Source organism: Anopheles aquasalis, chromosome 3 (genome assembly GCF_943734665.1).
Source record: "Anopheles aquasalis chromosome 3, idAnoAquaMG_Q_19, whole genome shotgun sequence".
Taxonomy (NCBI): Eukaryota; Metazoa; Arthropoda; class Insecta; order Diptera; family Culicidae; genus Anopheles; species Anopheles aquasalis.
This window is the reverse complement of record NC_064878.1, coordinates 28,200,923-28,221,595: the sequence shown is the minus strand read 5'-3', so window position 1 is coordinate 28,221,595 and position 20,673 is coordinate 28,200,923. Positions and strand designations below refer to the sequence as shown.

At 47.3% G+C, this 20,673-nt stretch overlaps 1 protein-coding gene across 6 annotated transcripts in view; it reads right to left on the bottom strand.

The window, feature by feature from the left end:
• The window catches only part of LOC126574249 (uncharacterized), a 46,436-nt gene that overhangs the window by 8,581 nt on the left and 17,182 nt on the right, over nucleotides 1-20,673 (bottom strand). For 2 of the 6 annotated variants that reach the window (XM_050234319.1, XM_050234320.1), the window contains exon 3: nucleotides 15,886-15,924. The exons of 1 other annotated variant lie outside the window; for it this stretch is intronic. In XM_050234319.1, coding sequence (XP_050090276.1) covers nucleotides 15,886-15,924 — 39 coding nt within the window. Of the gene's footprint in view, nucleotides 1-672; nucleotides 865-11,190; nucleotides 11,968-15,885; nucleotides 15,925-20,673 lie in introns of those variants that run through there. 3 more of the 6 variants (XM_050234322.1, XM_050234324.1, XM_050234323.1) reach the window with 3 other exon arrangements.

The following is a 20,673-nucleotide window of genomic DNA, read 5'->3' as shown; positions in this document are numbered from 1 at the left end:
ACCGTGTCGCCGTTAAACAAACCGGGAAACAATGCCCGTACTGTTTGAATGATGGCGCTGTCGATGAAGATGATGTCGGAATTTCCCCCCACTTCTACATATTCTCTGCTAATACTGCTGCAGAACAGCGCCTACTTATTTCTGCCACGGTCTTTCGGGAGGAGACCGCCGGAGGGTTAGTCAAAGCGAGCTGACACTCTAGAAGCTGTCAAGCAAAGCGAACGGATGGGCGCCTAGAGCTAAAACAACACACACGCTGAAAAACAGACACGAAAGAACACACGCTACACACTTTGCATTGTGCCCGCTGTCACACAGGACGAATTAAGACAAAAAGAGGGTATCGCAAGTCCTCGAACGGTCGTGTTCTAGTAGTAGGACAAGCAGCAAGGGCAGTAGTAGTAGCAGCAGTAGCAGCAGCAGCAGAAACCAGCACTGTGTGTCAGGATCGTGTGCCATTTTAGTCGCCAGTGGAAAAGTGTCTTTGTTTCATTTGAGTGCACTGTGGTGTCTGTGTATGTAGGTGTATTTGTGGGAGTAGTTCTGTGTGTGAGGCGCGGGAGCGAGCGATAGGGATAATGGCGACGTGGCCACGGTTGCATTGCGGGACCAGGCTACTGGTGTACACGCTACTAGTTGCGGAGGAGCCTAATGGTTGAAATCGGTTCAAACCTTGCCTGGCAGTGGGCAGCAGCACCTCGGGTACCCTTCGGTTAGCGGCAATCGGGCACCACCTCATCATAGACGCGGAGGGTCTACGGTCTACTAGCGGTTGCATGGGTGCATCCATATCGGACAGCGTAACGGTGGGAGGTGGCGTTTGTGGGGGTAAGGCAAATCCCGAAATGGGGGTGCAGCGAAGCTCTGGAAGAACATAAACGGGGGAGGGTGGTTGTTGTTTGATGTTGTTCTCTCTTTTTTTGGTTTGTTGGTCTGGGTGAGCTATTTTGGCGCTGTTCCGCATTTGGACAACTTCTCGGACGCCGGAATTTGTTATATGTGCGCAAGGATTAGGTAACTTTATATACAAAAAGTCTAACGTATTCTACACCAACAACAACTAAACGATCTTATAAAGACCAGTAATGGCTTCTGTACGACAGCTATTAGCACACTGGCGAGTTCCAGTATACATTTCCACTCCATCCTAAACACCGTATCCGTCCGCCATCAACAGTAATGATTGGTTTCCAGCGTGTACTCTTTCCAGGCGTGTGCGGAGTATGTAATTTGCTACGCGAATTGTTCATTTCAGCATCAATTTACAGCGCGGTGCTTACTGCAGCACGTAATCAAAGTGGCTTTTCCGGCCGGATATCCGGTACCCTGTGGGCTGACAGTACCTCCCGGTGCGCACACGAGGCCGGCTAGAGGTTAATAAGTGAATTGTTCCACGATTCGCTTCATCCTTCCAACGAACACAGCACCGGCTAACCGTGGAACCGCGTTAAACGGATCAATCCAACGTCTGCCACGAGCGCGTACATCGGATCGGATATCAGCAATGGGAATGGTTTTACCGGAAGGAAGGTAGGAAGGTTTGTCTGAAATTGCATTTTGATGCTTTCTCTCTCTGGATTTTTGTTTTTCTGTTCTGCCACCGCCGAAAGAAGACGCTAGAAACTATGGATTCCTTCTACCGCGGTCAATGCACTAGCAGATTTGCGAAGCAGCGGCTCAGCTTTAATAGAATTAGTGTGTCCGATCTGGTATTGATGAGGGCTACCCCCGGGGAGCCCCGCAGAACTAACACACGTCCAATCTAGTGCAAGCCAATCACTTGTTAGGAGGATGTTTTTCACAAATTGAATGAGGGGTTGCGTGACTATGGAATGGATTTCATTAAACTAACTGGCACTAATCGTTGGTTGTGCTCATAAAGCCGTTGCATGAGCTGCTCGATGTAGTGGCTAGAAGTCTTTAACTAACATATAATTCATCTTTCCATCCTATAAAAGCGGAACTATTAAAGTACTGATTTTGCATTTCCGGATGCAGGTGTTTTAATGTTGCCTTGCTTCATCCCTCAGCCATCCCTTTAACCAAGGAGCAGTGTTTTATGGAACCTCATAATGAATCAATCACGACAATGGGAGTAATTGTTCCCTGTTCGTGCTCGCTGCAGTCGCTAAATTGCACGCAGTCATAAATTATGAAAATAATGGACAATTTGTGATCGTTTCCGGAGACGCCTAGCAGTTCATTTTACCTGTACCCTGCCAATGCGTTTTAGAGATAGCGTTCATACTTCCCTTGATTTAGATTAACACGAGATTTACGGGAGAGAGAGAGAGAGAGTACAGGGATGGTGTAAGGTGTAAGAAAGGAAGGAATGGAGTGAGCAAAGGCAAAAAGTGCTTCAAGGATCAACTTTGCATTCTACGAACCACGTCACAGCATGCACACAATGAGATGAGCACTATGATGAGTTGGCAAAGTGATGCAGTGGTCCAGTCCACACCATCGCAGCCCGGTACAGTAGATAGCCTAGCGCAACGCCACCAGCGCAGACACGGTGACGACAGTCAACTATTTCCATCAGGACATTCCTTAACATTGCTTCTTCTTCTGTGACGTGTTCGATTATCATTCGGTGCAGCAGCAGCAGCAGCAACAAGTGCAACGTGAGCGCAAACCGTGCGAGCTCGTTTTAGTCACGCACGCCTCCATGCCAAGATTGCGTCTTTTTTTTCAGTATTCCACTCTCAACGTCGGTGCTCTAGTGCTTCTAGTGGCTGGTGCCATGATGCACGATCTCTATCTTCTTCATGTCCCACAGCACGCAGACACAAATACACACAGACACGCACACTGTGCTTCGTTAGCTCGTTCGTTCTGATTACTTTTTTTTTGCATAAGGCGTGTGCAAAAAAGGATGGGACCAGGATCGGAATGGAGAGAGTTTAATGAGGTTTTCTTTTTCGTTCAGGGTGGTTTGACTTCAGGTCCTTCTCCTTCATACGCGCTGGTAATGGTAATGACTTTTCCATAGGAAACTTTGATTTAAATAAAAAAAAAAGAAAAACCGACGTTCCTGATCGCCTACGACGCCAACTGCGATGGAAAATTTGGTTCGCCAGTGCGTTAGCTGATACTGTTGGCCATCCTATACATACATATCCGTAGGTTTCCGTCCGTAAAACCATGGTGACGATCAATCACCGAAATCTCACGGCACACGGCGGCGTCGGCGTCGGATTTCCCTCGACGGGGGTGTTAGTGTGCAAAAAAAAGGGGGAAAACAACAAGACAAACAAGATGGCGTGTGCCCACGGTCATCTCGCCACACCGCATTCACTTGACCGCAGTCATCCGGCCCCCCCTCCCCAGTACGAGTTCTGTTCCGTGTAAAGCAACTCCCAGCATCTCTCCCCTGGGCGGGGGTAAACAACCCCTGCGGCGTCGTTGAAGTCAGTGGTTTGTTTTACTTTCACACCGGACGGGCGGACGGACCGAAATGAGTTTCAAAACCGTCCTCTCAGTGGAAAAATTCGCAGCATGGAAAGTGGACCAAAAAACCAGGCGACCGTCGGTATCTTTTCTTGCCTTTTTTCTCCGTTTCAAGACCGGCAAGCCTAACAGGTACAGTCCCTGGCAGGCTGAGTGTTAGTAGAGCCGACGGAAAATGGTAACAGTAACCCGCCACTCGTAAATTAATCGTTAACATTCATAAGTACGGGAGTATAGCGCCGAGAGGGAGAGTAAAAGTGAAAGAATACGCGTGAGATGACATGCCAGCGCTTTGAAGTGAAGCACTAGAGACCGAGGTAGTATCATAAAACGGGTGACGAGCATCGATAGTAAAAAAAAAACACTTTTGGCCTTTGGTAAACTCACGCAGCACACCCTACATTGACTGCCCAGTATCCTACATTGTATGCGCGTGTTATTAGCCACCCTCCGAGAGTTGGTTAACCGAGTGTTGACCGAAGCCAATTCGCAGTTGGCATACTTTTCGCCGCCATCGCCACCGGGAGGGGGTGAAGAATGTTGGAAAATATCGAATTTTATTATGACGTGTTTTTCGCGTGGCAACCCTTTTGTTCCATCCCCCCGGGGCCCGATGGGGGGTGTGCATAAAATTGGTAAACCATTTCATTGGCCTGGGGTGGGTGGGTGCTTCCACACTTTAAATGCTCCCTCGAGGGGTGAACCGATTGTGGCGGAATGGTTGCTGTGATATGCTGAGATGTGGGCTATTTTGAAGCAACATTAACGCAGTTTTATGTTGCCGTTGGTTGTTGAGTGGAGAATTGATAAAAGAAAAATCGATTGCAAATGCAACACGACAGTAGCTGGTCGTTGTAGTCACATTGCAAAATGTCACTTTAACGATGAGTAATGTTTCGAACCAATTCGCACTGTTACAAGGACGCCAAAGCGAGGCCCTAGCTGCCGGGGCCTGCGCCAAAGGCAGTTGCTGACAGTATGCCCGAAGTGCAAACGCGATGGTAATACTGTGGAGCGGACAGTGGAATAGATATGTCATTGCAACATTCATAACCTCGAGCCTCGATCGATCGAAAACTATTGAAGCGAAAAGTGAACCGAAATGTTTTGAGCACGAGGCGAACGAGCAGAGTGGGCGGTGACATCGGGGACAGGGTTTTTCTTTCGGAATGTGCGGCCCTCCCCGCCCCTTGCTGACGTAGGCTAGGTGGTTGCCATGTTGCTCCCGATAATTAAACCATCGTTGAAGCGCCGATGAAGGACACGCTCGTGCTCGTGCTGCTGCCCTTGCCCTAAGCTGAGCTGAGTTGTGCTGAACGTTGCGCGTCATCTCTCTCTCTCTATGGCTCCCTTTCGATCCTGGGTGGAGTGGTTGGTGGATTAGAAAACCGGATGCGAGGTGGCAATGAGGGTCTGTTCCATTTATGAAATGGAATTGTCATCAATGGCGTACAGCAGCACGTGCGGTGCCGTGAGTAGCAGGAACCGATCATGCTGCGCTGTCGGAAACGGATAACAAATTGAGTTAGCCCGGTCCCGACTCCCGACTCCGGCTAATGGCGTATCTATTGGGCGGGAGCGTGTGGGAGAGAGAGCGAGGGAGCCGCAGATGATGGAAGTGATACATTATCTAAAGTTTGCATGTCAAACATGTTGTTGTTCGGTGCGCTGGAAATGTATCCTCCCGCACCCCTCCCGCAGAGCAGTGCGCGTGTTCTTTGATCGCTTTTTTCCTCCGTTTTTTTTTCGCTTTTTCCTTTTGCCCGCAGCGAAATATGTGTGTCAAACGGCGATGGCGCGTGATCGCTCACGGGACCGCCTAGACCGCCTCGTTCCATGACATGACGGTGACGTGGAGCATCCGTGACACACCATCTGTACCGTAACGACAGGTGCCACCGCCATATTTTCGCCGGCACTAGCGCTAACGGTGGTGGTTCTGGTTTCATCGTGACAACCTTCTCCGCAAAGGAGCTCCGGGAGAGCTCCTGCTGACATCCGGCACCGTCTCAAGGTGTCCCTAACGTCTAATGATGCTTCATCGCGAAGGCAAACAAGCTCTCCGGACTGGTATTTACGGAATAAAAATGGCAAATATTGATTGTTGAGATTTTTCGCAACAACATCAACCAAACTTCGCTGGTCTGTGTATGCGTGTCATGCAAACGCATTGTCACACTATTTCAAAGCGAAGCGTCCAGTAATATGGTGAGGCTACTGATGACAAATGATGACAAACGTTGGCCAGTAGGGTTGGGGCCTAGGTCGTCTAGTGGCCTGTGAGCTGCCGCTCAGAGTGACAGAGGAACTAGAGAGAGAGAGAGAGAGAGATTCCGAACGCGCCCTACACTCGACTCGACGAAGAAGGGTTCACCGTTTTGTCAGGCAAAGATTTATGGTGACAACTGATGGGTCAGCCACAATCGTTTGTTGTGCTTCAAAGCGAGAAAGGAGAAGAAGGATAATAATGGGCCCCGACGACGACGGGGCATCGTTACCGGCAAGCCAATGAGCTGGCGTGAGCCGTAAAGTGATTAGGTTTTTTAAAGTTTTTGACATTCATCCAGCAGCAGCAGCACCAGCGGCAGGCGCGGCCATTCGTTCCGTCATCTTAGCGTGTGCTTTGTCACACATTGGCTTTCTTCGTTAATCTCGCGTGGCACACCCGTGGCTTGCATGCCCGTGTTATGGCCAAAGGTTAATTGCCATAACGTCATCCTAGGAATGCAAAACATTTGATAACTTATGTTTCATGATCCACGGATCCCATGCGTCACGTGCAAATGAGCAGTAACCGAATTGGAGTGTTCGTGTAGTTGAATTATAATACCATTAGGTGATATTTTGGAGGAATAACCATTAATTATCGTTCCAACAGTTTGTCAACGCCAATGTGACTATTAAGAACGGGTTAATTCGGTCAAGGAAATGGTTTAGTTTTGCGATTTTTTCTCTCTGTTGTACACCATTTGGGATTTGACCTTGCAAACCTAATTCTTATATTCAAATACAAATGCTAGGTCATACTTTTCTATGTCTGCAAAAATATCGTTTTTTTCTTTTTTAATATGAAGAGTAGAAATTAATGGCCTTCGGTCAGAAAGCATCTTTTTCATTCCCGTTCTTGTGGAATATTTTTTTAACAGTTTTGATAGTACTTTGTAGCTGGAAAAGCTTTATACAATCATCTAAAAAAAAGTATAAACTAATTTCACAATAACTCGATGGAGATACCAGCTTAAAAACGAGCAGATTATGTATTCCAACAAAAGTGGCCAATTAGTGTTGAAACCATGATGGATATCGTTTTTTAGAACGTTGCTTTATGGAAAACTGCGTTTTAATGTTGCGAGATACACTGAGCCAGTTATGCCTTGATTAATCCAACAAGTGCACACATCATTTTTAAAAGTTTCATCATTCTGAAACAAACAAATTACCCTAAAACTTTTAAATACATAATCCCTCCTTTAAGCTTCACGCTCACCTTCAGTTATGGAATGTGTGGTTCGGAAAATGTTTGTAACGTTTTTCGATTAGCAAAAAAGAAAAAACCACACGGCAAGCACCTGCAGCGGCCGCAAGCAGGTTCGTGTTCGTCAACAGGCGCTTTCCAAACACAGACAACACTTCAATAAATCCTGACAGCTGTCGCCGATCCATCGTTGACGGGACAGGGCCCCCGCAGAAACGGGCCAGGTAACGGTTCGCACCACCGTTCCCCGTCCCCGTCGTCGAGGGGGAAAGATTTGTCGAAGAAATTTGAACCACAGCCTCTCGCACCTCGCACCACTCCTCTCGGTTCGCTGCTGGTGGAAGTGTTTTTGCAAATATTGGCGAAGAAAATATGTTCATTATGTAAAGTGCCACAAGCACACATACAGACACACACCGACAGTGATCGGTAGTCGATTGTTTTGCTTTCTCCGGCCTGATTGTCAGGTGAAAAAGTGTCTGTCTCTACCATTTGTGAACAAACCCTGCATCGTGTGTACTACACCTTCAGCTTTAGGAAGGAACTAGGTTTGGTTCGGAAATTGGAAATAGTTTTTCCTCATCATGGATAGTGTCATAGATGAATGGGAATGGAAACTTTGGCTGAAGGCTTTGCTAACTTTCTGTGCTGCCAGTGGCACCAACCATTTGCCATACTAAACTTTCCAACAAATCCAGCGGTTTTCCTCGCTCAACATAACGATGAATACGAGGGAACAAGCATTACACAACACCAGCGAGCAGAGCTGCTGCGGTTGAGCGTGAATGATAAACGGAGCTTTCTTACCGCTTTCGGTAGCGCCGACAGTTTCGGGAAATCTCGAAGGAAGGAAAAGTCGCGTCCACCTCCACCAAGCCACCAGGGAGAGTAGCCGCGGTGCGTGTGAATGCTAATAATGGCACCGAACCGAACAGTTAGCGGCGGCGCGGACCAATCTTTGTTACCCAAAGACCCCTCAAAGCGTTCTGATGCTGAGATCGCTGCCGAAAGCGTTGTTTGCGTTTAATAATCATGCTCGCAAATAAAACAACAACCGAGGCTTTTTTTTGTGCTGCTCGTTGTTTCTCCGTTTTCCAGATCCCAAATTTTCGCCACTCTCAGTTCGTTGGTTTGACTCTAGGAACAGCAGCAGCAGCAACAACAACATCAGCACTTGGTGCGGCGCCGAAGAAACAAAGAAAGTGTGGGCGACGTCTAAGCGGCTCAAGCGGCGTCTTTTCACCGACTTCTGGTGTGAGGTGGACCAGTTTCCTGGGCATCCTTTTTTGCATTCTGCTGCAGAAGTCGAAACGGTCGCACTTCTTTGGATTACTTCTGGTGGCTGGTAGGAGCTACTCCTGCAAAAAGACAGCAGCAGGCAGATGATGGTGGTTTTCGCGTGAACCGTGAATGATAAACTTTTTTGGTGGCATCAGCGGCAGCCATGTTGTAACACTTAGTTCCTTCGACTATCTCTTCGACTAAGGAGAAGCAGGGAGATGGTATGAGCTACCAGGCACACCGCCACCCCCCTTCTAACTGCATTATGATGTGCTTCAGTGTTTTGGTACCACACGCTACCCAGGTTTGGTGCACACCAAATGCTGCCGATGAAAGGTACCTGACAGGCCGGGAGCACGATGGCGGCGCTCTCAAAAAGTAAAGATCACATTCCTTCCCTTTTTTGCGGCTCGTGTAGTTGATGACAGGGTTGATCGAATTCACGAAGAGTTTCTGGACTGGATGGTGTAGACACGATTCCCTTCGGCTTGGATGGAACACATCTTTTGGCTTTGGCAGATAGGACAGACATGGTACGGTGTATCGGTGTGCCGAAGACAGCACGCATCTGCTCGAACCCAGTATTTGCCAGAATAATATTACTCCACCACGGCCTCCATATTTCCCCCTCACTCCTTCGAACCACAAAAACCCAAAAATAAACGTACACCGAAGCGTGTTTCGCGTTAATGACCGGCAAATTATTTCCGGCGTCCTCTCAACGAGCCACTCCTCCCGGCTGTGTCACAGGAAATTAGGTGTATGACAAGATTCAGGCTCATCCCAACAACCACCGTAGATCCAGCACGTTAATGGAACTGTTTTCTGTGTGTACCGTATGGGATTAAATCTTTATACGAACATAAACATCTCGGTCGTCTGTTTTTTAATATTCTACTTCGCTTGTTTTGTCGCTTTAACTAGCGCTCGTCCACAAACACTCACGAGCTTACGAACCGTGAGCTAATGTTCGTGTCTTAGAAAGTGAAGCCAAGCATATGTTTTCTCCCTTCACAAAATGATGCCAATCGAAGCCGATCGTTTGCATAATCTAGACAGGCAAATGAAAGAACTCTACTCCCAGCATGAGGTGGTTCGACGAATCGACAGCATCGGTCCAAACAGTGTTTCGTTGGCCGTAAGGGGCGTCTTACGAAACGAATCGGCTGTTTCGCTGCCGACAGACGAGAATGGACAGTGTCATGAACTTGACACACGAGCGGAAATGTGATCCGCGCTGCAGGGATAACGGTTAAAAAAAATATGTAAAACCAACCAACCACTGCAGCGGGCGGTGGTTAAAATGTAAATACTGGCTGGTTACAAACCCAAGGCATACGTATGTCAATCAACGTTTCGAGCGATAAGCGTTACAGGCTGATCGAAATTTCACACACTGTTTTTGGGTCCGTTTTTATTTTGCCCACGGAGGAAATTAGTTTTCCTCGAGCCGTAGCAATAGTTATTTTATTTTCCATCAAAAAAACAATGAGTTTCAAATTTTTGCATACGAGCATAAATCACTTTTTTCACAAACGGTACGTCAGCTATACCAGCAGCTAGTATCAGCATTGTAAATCACATGGATTCCTTTCAATCAAAACAGGTCCTTTGATTACGATTGCAAGGACTAGCGACGGCTATGTGCAAGTAAATCAGTCGATGTAAATGATTTCAAAATTGCATTACCATTAACCGAAGCGCAGAAACCGATGGAGCCTGGACTGGGTGAGAGAACCGAGCAACTGGGCTCGAATCGAATCGAATGCCAAAGGAAGAAAGGATAGATAAACCAGGGAGGATGAGGGAAATTTATGGAAATAGGATTCCGAAACATGGGAGTGGAAGACCATTACGAAGAGTAGTGCAAAGAGAATGAAGAACAGAGCGACAGACAGGGCAAAACAGATAAAAAGAAGTGCAAAGAGTGGAGCAGCAGCAGCAGCAGCAGCAGCAGCAGAAGTGAACGAAAAGAAAAGGACAATCACATAGAAAGAGAGAGAGAGAGCAACAAAACAAAAAAAAAAGAGTGGCGACTTTTTCACGTGAAAATGCGCGCGCCCCCTCACGATATTATTATTATTTGAATCTTTTTTTGCTGTTGTTGTTGTTGTTGTTGCTGCTGTTGTTGTTGTTCTTGTTGTTGGTTTTCATTTTGACAAAATGCCAGAGAGAGCGCACAAAATTACATTTATTTTTAAAAATCACATGGGGAATATATATACACGTATGAATGTTGGAGGAGCAAAGGAAACGGTGGGAACGGACCGATGAGAGCAATGATGAGCAAGGGAAGGTAAGGGATGGTGTTGGTGGTGTAGCTGTTTGGTGCGGGGTGTGATCGAATGAAATGGAGCGCAGATTATGAGCGAAAGGGAGATGGGGCCTCCCTCGGCGAAGGGAGGCCAGTGGAAACCAATACCGGCACGTCACGTCAATCGTGACAAACGGGTGGATTTTACGGGGGGAATTCGCGTTTTCGATTTTCATCGCCACCATCGCGATACTCGGTCGGCTGTTGTGAAACACGACAGGAAAATATTTTTCCTTCGCTTGCGAATTTCGTGAAGGGCTCTAAACCCCGGATGGCCGGTACGGTGGCCAATCGATTGATCCACGGGCAGAAAAGTTTCGAGTAGGCGATCGATGCACATAAGGGGGGTTTTTTTTTTAGTGCCGGTTGGTTCTGTGTGTCTAATTTGAGTAAACTGGCACCGCCGAGGGCAGCTGCCAACTAACTTAATGTCGACTTAACGACGAACTTAACTAATGTCATTTTTCCATGAATGAAACAGCCATGACCACGCTGGGGACAGCTGCTGGTGGAGTTTGGATTTTTGAGAAAATCTGTGGTGTCGATCCGCTGGTGCGCGATGAAAATCGATCGACTGATGTGAGATTTTAGGCGGAGAAGATAGGGGAATGAGGGGATGAAATTCGATGGTCAGTTTGCGGTTTTTTTTTTGTGCTGGTAAAATAACCACCTTCATTGTCCTGCTGCAGACGGGCCGGCGAGAAGAAAATGTGCGTCCGATAGTGACACTCGTCCGATCCGCCACCGCCATAGCTGTCGCGCGTTTTCCGCTGATGGCGCCCCGTTATCTTGCTCTTCGAGCCGCCCCCACCGGCACGGCCGCCTCCCTCGCGCATATTTTTCCGAAACATTAAATTCATTTTCAAGGCGACTGTGCGGCTGTGACCGCACGCGTTGGTATCTTCGTTTTCTTCCTACGATCCGGAGGAGGGAGTGCTTGCTTGATATTAGCACGATTAGGGCGTTTGCTATCGTTTTTCGACCTTCAGGGCGAGCACAGGGTGAAGCTAATGCTGGGCAATTCCGTAGATTATCCTTTACGACACTTTGCGGCACAATCGCGCGGTACAAACGTGCTTTTAAAACAATCTAATTTACTACTACTGCTGCTGATCTGCTGCGGGGGTTTTCGCTCTTCTGTATCGAGTGGAAAATATAAACAACACACTTTTCAACGCTACTTCACTATCCTTTCGAGGCTAGCGTACGTCTAACCTTGACGGGGCAACAATATTGTACCGAATTAGAATGGTTAGCCGCGGTTTCGAGACACTTTTAGCATACGATAACGATCGAGAGCATCGAGAGAAAAATGCGCCAACTAAATGATGCTGATACCAGGACAATAATCAAATGGCGTCACAAGCTGTGCTGTTCGATTGGGAAATCACCACCGGCCACCAAACGGGGCCAAACGAAAGGCCACAAGCAGTTGATCGGCAAAAGGTCGCGCAGTCTATAATAACGTTCGCTCCACCACGACGAAGACGATGATCTTACGCGACCGCGAACGAAATCTCAACTGACGGTGGGTTGCGGATCTTCGTGCGTGGCGTGCCGCGATCGTGGAAAAGTGTCTGTGTGTGGTTCTTTTTGAGGTGAGAACTCATCTCATCGTTTTGCTCGTAGTGCTTTACGTTGGAGACACACCAGCGTAGTGGCTGACTGAGAGAGAGGGAGATAGAGACAGAGCGAGAGAGAGAGACAGAGAGAGAACGCAAGTGTGAGGCCATTGAGATGACCGTGGCCACTTGTAGCGTAGACCCCCCTTGCAAGACATGGGCGGTGATGAATGAAAAAACGTCGTTAATGATCTGTCGCTTGGGAATTGGACGCGTTGCGGGCAGTGTTACTGTGCTACGAATTGGTTTCATTTATAAAACCATATTCACTCTTTCTATTAATTGGAATTGGTTTAACGTTGGAAAAATGGTTTCAATCGAAAAAAGGATGTAAAAAGAAAGTTATGGCCAGACCGACTAGTTGGCTCACTGTGCACCTGTGACCTGCAGGACGTGTAAATAATACCCCGCAACTGTTCAAAAGAACACCAACACGAGTGTATGGCCAACATATGGTCAACGGCTGCCAGAGATCCAGCCCGGTATTGGCAGGTGAACCGGTGTTCCATCCCGCTTCGTCATTTGTGGGCGATTGATTTACTGGTTTCTGGCGTGCGGACACTTGGGACTCATCCACATGGTACATCATGGATGATGATCGTTTTTGGAATGTCTTCTGATCGGTCGTTGTACATGGTGGGAAACATTTATATCTTCCTAATGCTGATGTATTAAAAACGTAGTTAATGCGTAAGATTTTTCGCAACATCACTCTACCGTAAACGTAAGAGGAATCAACCGTACAGCATGTAAAGGATCGCGCCGTAACGGAATCAGATTCCTACATGCTATAAATAATCCAACGGTTTCAATGGCTTGGAAGTGATGGAATTAGTAAGCAGTTCGTTGATTTGACAGGCACTTAGTTAACTTTAGAGAGCCATAAAACAGCAAGTGTTTTCTTTTTGCGAATGCTATTAAATTGGCTTTTATTATGACTCCACGTAGCCAGACACATACGGGCCAGCTTTGAAGAAGTTCGTGTTGATTAACCGAACCGGGTGGCCGATGGAATGGCGCCAACAGTTCTGCCCGATCGCAATCGCCACCCAATGATGGACGAATGGGCACGGAACGAAAAGACACGGATCGTTCGAGTTAGCTAACCACTACCCACTACTACTGCTCTGCTGAAAGAGAGGGAGCGAAGGATCCAATTTCATGCTGATGTCCCTCGAGGTAATTAGCAAATGACATCGTTGAGCTGGTTTCCAATGATTAGTGCTGCTACCACCACGTCTCAGCTCGAGCTCCGAGTCAGGTCAACAGATGGAATCACCGGGAAGGCATTCAAAATGCGCACCCTTCCTTGCTCCCTTCCCTTTGGTATCCGCCCGTTGAAGTAAACATTGCAAAACATCGCTTTGACAAGTGCAGATCCCCGAAGGAGTTAGCATCATCGGGACCCAATCGGACATTCGATTTCAATTAAAACAAATCGATTTGTTGGCCATTCCGCCCCAAAGCACACACGGCACGTGGGATGAAAATATAATTTTTAATTAAGCCAGCGTGTAACAATTGGCTGCACGTACGCGTACCATTGCGTCACCGGACCGGTACCGAGTAGAGTAGAGTCGTTCCGACTTCAATTAGTCAATATTTGTTCCGGTACTCGGTGTTCGAAAAAAAAACTCGGGAAACATATGCTTGTTGAGGCCAGGATATGAGTTTTAAGAGTCGCCAGGGCACCAGCGCGGTGTATGTTGAGCTAATAAGCTGTCATAGACATAAATAAACGTGGATTCGAGTAATAACCCAGCGTATGTGTTTGTGCAAGAGAATACACCAGCAGGATGCAATATTTTACAAACCAGAACCAACCGGGGACGTATACTGCAGACTTAATTATTTTCCCAGCCAGCATTCGTGGTGCACTCGAGCATCGCCGTATTCACCGCATTAAGTGCATGGTCTGCTGGCCTCTGGTCTGGCCTGGCATGGTGCATGTTGTTTCACAAAGCAATGGCATAGTTCCGTCGACGATGAAAAGAAATCCCGGAGCGACACATTAGTACTACTCCAGCGCCGGAAGTACGGGACCTCTCCATCTGCGATGAGTGTCTGTGGCTTCTCGGTAGAGGAAGCAGGCGAACACTTTAGCTGGATGGATTTTTTTGTGTGGCACGGTCAGATGAATGTGGTGGCCACTGAACTGATTGGAGCTGTTCCAATCGTTACAAGCTAGCTGGTGCCGCTTTTCCACCGCTCCGACATTCAACAACTCGCACTCACCAGCTGCTGCTCGTCTGCCTGGTGAGTTGGCAGTTTAGAGGCAGAAACATGCTTCGTCATCATCGTACGAAGTGGATATGGGTGGTGAGGGGGGGTTATAATCTTTAAAACCAAACGATGCTTATGCTTCCGTTTAGATAAATCATTCACCCTAATCCTCGGCGGTAACGGGATTTCTCGAACGTGTTTGCTCGAGCATTTCGATCGGGATCTTTTTGCAGATGCAGATTATACACTGGAAGTGGTTTCAGGAGAATAAGTGTAAGCTTCGAGAGAGCGTGTGTATCGCTATATATCTGTATCTGTCCAACCGTCAGACGTGAATGTCAATTTCGGAGTTGATGCCAATTAGTATTCACCAGCCAACTGGTAGCAGTGTTGGCGCTTGGGCTCTTGAGTTGAGCGGCATTCGTAAACAGATTCGTCGAACCTTGAAACCTCTGGAGAGAGAGAGAGGTAGAGAGAGAGGAAGAGAGTGTAAGGGGGCGCATTACGTGCAGCCAATTTCCTGCATTTCCTTCCTTTCTCATTCAACTTTGAAATGAGATGAACGCCGGGAATGGTCTATACCAGAGCGACCATTCAAGATGGGTCTGACGGGGCAAAACAGTAAAAAAGAAAGCAAAATCCTCGAATCCAAACGACCCTATTCCCTCGTGGGACTAGTGCTGGATCTATTTGGAACGGAGAAGAGTGCCTTAGCTTCGCTATAAGATCGACTAGTTGGCCAGAAGAAAGAGAAGCCAATTGTACAACTCTTAACGCCGAAAGTTATGCCAGGGGGGGTCATCAACAGACGCCGGCACCGATCCGGATCCGCCGAGCTATTGGCTGCGATGGGTTGTTTGGCATTTGTTGCTTTTCCACAATGATGGTGATGCTGCTTCATTTCATTCTTTCCATTCTGCTACTGCTACTGTTGAACGATTCTGAAGCTCTTCGATCTGAACGAGAGCCAAGGCATGCGGCAATGATAATCCATTCCGTGCATCAGCATCGCTCGCATAAGGAAGTTATACAAAACTAATCAATTCGTTATGTCCTTGAGTTGGAAGAAATATCCACCGGCACATATCTCTTTCAACATCGCTCCTCCTCCCCGTGACCTTTCTCGCGTGGGAATAGAGAACGTTTATTTTTAATTGTTCAAATGAATCCCCTCTATGCACGCTTCTCTATGCACAACGGATTTACTATTTTTCTGACGTAAATGGAAGAGAAAGACCTGTTGCAATCAGCATTGCAGGCCGCCGGCCGGTGAGTCTAAAAGTGGATCGTGAGACATCACGTCAGCATAAATGCCAGTTCTAGCCATATCGGAACGTGCGCGGCGCCCAAGGCATTGCATTCGCATACGTTGCCTCTTTGCTGACATTTCACTAACTGTTTTTTTTTTCCTTAGAGAAAGGTCTCCACGCTCTCTCTGCTACATTAAATGTGGTAGACAGCGTTGGGTAAAAGCAGAAGAAAAAAAAGCACTCAGAAATGTTGTTACTACTCCACCGTACCTGTTTTCTTGATGTCACTGACGATAATAAAACGTTTTCCTAATTATTTTTAATTGAAATTTATGCAATAAGCAGTGCGAGCAGCAACGGTAGCATCAGCAACAGCAGCAGCAGCAGCAGCAACAGCAGAAGCACGCGTCATTCGTGGCCCAATTGCCACAAACCGGGAAACCGTTCCGTGTTACGTCAGTGGCCGTTAGCGACGAGTTTTTTTTAATTTTTTTTTTGATACACAAATTGCCACAGTTCCCGAATGTTTGGCCGGTTGGTTTTAGTATTTCGCACAAATTGACCGTCACCATTGTCCCAGTAGATGGTGTCATTGTTAGTTGGCATCATTGTTGGCGATGTAGAAAGAGGGCAGAGGAAGAGTTAGAGAGGAAAAGGACGAAGAAGAAGGGGAATCGTTTGGCCGAGTGACCATTTCATTGTCATGAGCATCATGTAAGCACAGGAGCACGGGATCGAGGGGCAACATGGCATGGGTACGGTATGCAAGTGAAATGTCCGAGAAAATTGACCGTACGTTTATTGCCGTATCGGCCGCGTACGGTGTACGATGCGAGATGACCGAGGTCAGCAATGACCATGACGACGACGACGACGCCAACGATTAGTCAAGTAAATTGAAGAGTTTAGGCCATGACCATGAAATATTATTACGTGCCGTTGCCGGTGCGTTCGTTTAGCGGAGTAGAAGAAGCATTTTTGTGGGGCAGAGTGTTGGGCAGAGTTCCGTTTCGCGCGACGCGTGTAGCCGTGTGTCCCGGATCCGGTATCATTAGTAGCAAAACAGCAAAGCGCGCGTGTTACACACGAAGCGTGCGGAAAAGAGAGAAAAAGAGAGAGAGAAGGAAAAGGAGAAAGAAAGAAAAGTACAAAATGATTAATTGTTTATATCATCATTTACCGGAGGCTGATGGCTTCTGCAAAACACAGTAGTCGACAACTATCGATGGACAAAAACAACGAACAAACGACAATAGTCGTTGCTACAATTAATCTACTGTTAAGGGGTTTAAACAAAAATGGGATGAAAGGGGAATATCTAATTGACACGACTTGTCATCACGGTAGAGAACATGTTTTCAATGCTACCTGGTAGGAAGTATAGAGACAGATAAGACAGAAATCATCTAAAGAAAGTGGTGGGGAAGATGGTACTCGACTAAAGTACACTAAAGTACACTAAATATGGCATTCCTAGAGAGAAACCCTAGAACGAAACCGCTAGGATGAAACAGAACCAAAAAAAAAAAAACACACGGAAAGAAACGCAACGCACAACGCTTCTTCTACGCTACAATGTAGTTGGTTGTCGATTATCATGCAGGTTGGCTCTCCTCCCCTAATTTTCTCTGCTTCCCTGCTGCGGTGCGAAAGGCACACACGCAATGGCAACGTGAGCTGTAGTACATTGCCATTGCTGCTGTTACTGTACGGCGACCGCAACATACAATGCAAATCTAATGAGCTCGACTGTTACACACTAAATCCTCCCTCGTGGTGTGGCAAAGGAATCGTCAGAGTGTCCCACTCAGGAAGATACCAAACGACGGAGACCACCGAGAAGACTACATCTTCGGTTCGGTCATTTCCCCAGAGAGCGATCTTGAACTTACAAATTGTTTGGCGCTTGTTCTTGTTCCGATTCCCCGCGATCCTCTCCCGTTCCGTTACCGCTTGCTGAGTAATGACCGTAGTGGCCAAGACGTGTGCCAAGTGTGCATGTGTTTGTCGGATGGCACCGTACGAGAAAGTACACATGTACCAAGTGGCACTTTTTGGCATGCACAGCCAGCCAGCCACATGAGGCTAATCGATGGTGGTTTCAGTTTAGTAATGGGGTTTGGTTGGGAGATGGTGAAAGGGCGGAGGCATACGCGTTGACGTTATCAGAGCCCCGAGTGTCATTAATCACGGACTATTGAAACGACTTGGTGTTGCCATAAGTCTTCGTAGGATGAGCATCACGCTTTTAATGGTATGGTGAGGGTTTAAACATTAAACGAATAATTTGTAACGGGTTTCTTGTTGCATGTTTTATCGTAAAAACAGACAAAAACACTAAATTTTCGAGCTCCTAGCATCAAAGTTACGCTTTTAATGATTGGGTGTGCTTTAAATATTATTTGAAAAATTGATTATATGTTTTGCTGCTTGTTTTATCGTAAAAACAGACAAAAAACGCGAAAAACTCGTGAAACGACATCATCGAGCACCATGCGTCTCCATCGAGCACCATGCGCCTCCATGACTAGAGATGTCGTTTTTTTGTTGTTTTTACGATTAAACAAGCAACAATAACGCATTGCAAATTATCCGTTTAATGTTTAAACCCACGTTAAACCATTAAAAACATAGGTGAGGGGCTTGAAGCTCGAAAATTTCGGCCAACAGTTTTTTGTCTGTTCGAACACATTCAACAGAGCAAATCTTTTGCGGTGAAGCGGCCCGACCACCCTTCACCACCGACTCAGCCTGCTTTCGGGCGCTTCGATGATTACCTCTTGGTAGGAAAGGAAAGAAGTTGAAACGAACAGTCGTCGCGTTTTAATTCGTTCCGCTTCTAGGAGTTCGCCGCGAGATCCAGCCACGGGAAAGTGTTCTGACACTTTGCGCCGTGCGAAGCAAGGTAAGCTTCGGAGACCCCAGCTCTCACACTGGGTCAACCGCGTGCAAGCTCAGCCTACTGATCTGACCAAGAGACCTTTCCGAGGTATCTCTACTCGGACACCAGTGGGCCTAGCCGAGCAACTATCTAGCGCAGGGAGCTTCCAGGCTCCATAGATAGTGCCGTGGTCGTGGTAGGGAGAGAAGCGTGCAGTTAGGATAGGTATTTTTAGCGTCAGAGTCCTTCTGACTGGTGACAGCAGCCTAGAATCGAGTGCCGCCACACGCCGCGCCGTTCAGCGGTTATACAAATCCTCCCGTTTTTTTTTTGCAAACCCGCTGTGCTGATTTGGTATCTTTTACCAAATGAAAGATCATTAATGAGTTGATGAGCACAATGAAATGCTCATTCATTGATACCAATTTGAAATTTGTAAAGAAGAGTAGCATTGCACCCGTACCCGCTGTTACCCTACTGAGCTGAGTTTGTCTCCTTTGTCAAGCGCCTCACTCCGGTGGGTGGCTAAGAAAGGAGCTGATGAAGCAAATTTAATTTACTTCCTTGTAAACACTTCATTTACCGATGACAGTGTTTTTTTCGCTTTTGCTCCACTGCCTCCCCGCGTGCTGGTCACTGGCAAAAACTGGGACCAATGCTGGTGTTTTTTTTTCTCGTGGTGCCAAGGGCAGACCGGCACGCGGGACGCTGGCGCATAATTTATTTTCCATTTTCCGTCGAAGAAGTGAAGGAACGTAGAAGAAGCGAATGGCAAAATGTAAATGGCACGAAACCGGACTCTGGCAAGAAAACGACGAAATGAGTTTAGACAGGAGACCTTCTCCCCTTGGCCCCTTCCATAAGACCATCGCTTTCAACAGGATCTTCTCCGGTCTCGCGTAGCACTCGCTCGCTAGACTCTCTGCTCGCTTCGCGTTCGACTTGTTTCTCGTGGAGTTTTATCGTTTTCTCGGTAGCACCGGGAACCATTGCTGCTGCTGCTGCACTGACCTGTGCGAGTGGCAAGTTGAGTCAAAGTCAACGTACGGTTGGCCGACGCACGACCCGGTGATCGGTCCCGTTGGTCCCTGGGCCGTGCGTTCGGCTCTCCAGATGGTAGCAAAAATCATTAAAACGGATATTTTATGGATGACTATAAATTCCGCTTCGCCGAAAGTTGGTGAGGGCTTCCCGTCCGGCGGTTCCAACATACAGACAGGGTGCGCGTGAATGGCTTGCAAAAAGGTTCCTCCGAAAATGGCAATGGTTAACTGGCAACCAGAGTCGAGTGGGTTCACTTTTGTGATGGCCAATGGTGTAGTAAAAAGAAAAGAAATCAAAATCTCAACCCCCTGCGGGGGATGGTTTCGTTGAAATAATATTTCTTTGCGCGCCTTTTGAGTGTTCCGTGAGTAAGTGGCGGCTAGGGATGACGCGCGGAACTTCCCACTATTGGCCTTTGGGGTTCAGTGACAAGACATAAATACATTATTCGATTATGAATCGACAAATCCCTTCCGCACCATCTGGCTTGGTGCGAACCGAACCACCGGCGACTAGCGAGGCGACGCTCGGGCATTTCCGATTCCGATTCCGATTCCGGCTCGGAGGATGGTGGACAATATTTTACGCGTATCGATCCAACATTAGCCGATCGATCGCAAACCGTTCGTACTGATCGTACGATGACGGCAGTCAGGAAGCTCAGTATCTAAGTAGCGGAATCGTTGGCGGATTTTTTTTTGAAGCAAGAAAACGAACCGCAGTGAGCGCTTCCGCATCATGAATATTGAAGAGAAGAGATGCTCCGGTGTGCCATTACCCACTGTGATGCTAGTGCCGGTCTCTTGTTTTAGTTTTAGTTTAAATAACCAGCTCACTCTCTCTCTCGCTCTTTCTCTCTGGCACACCTACACACTCTGGCTGGACACTAATGGCCAGTTCGTTCCGGTGAAACTCATCTGCTGCTGGAGGTTGTAAATTTTATTTCACAAAAGATAAAACCGTTGACAGTGTGCCCGTTGACGTCCGGTGCTCGAATGTGAAACTCTGGCTTTGGCCTGGCCCTAGCTTTTATGGGCATTACATTTGGAAAACTTTTTGGCGGCAGTAAAACTTTAGTCCAGCGAGTCCGTTAATGGGGCCAGATGTTGTGGAGGGTGTTTGGTGGTGTGGAT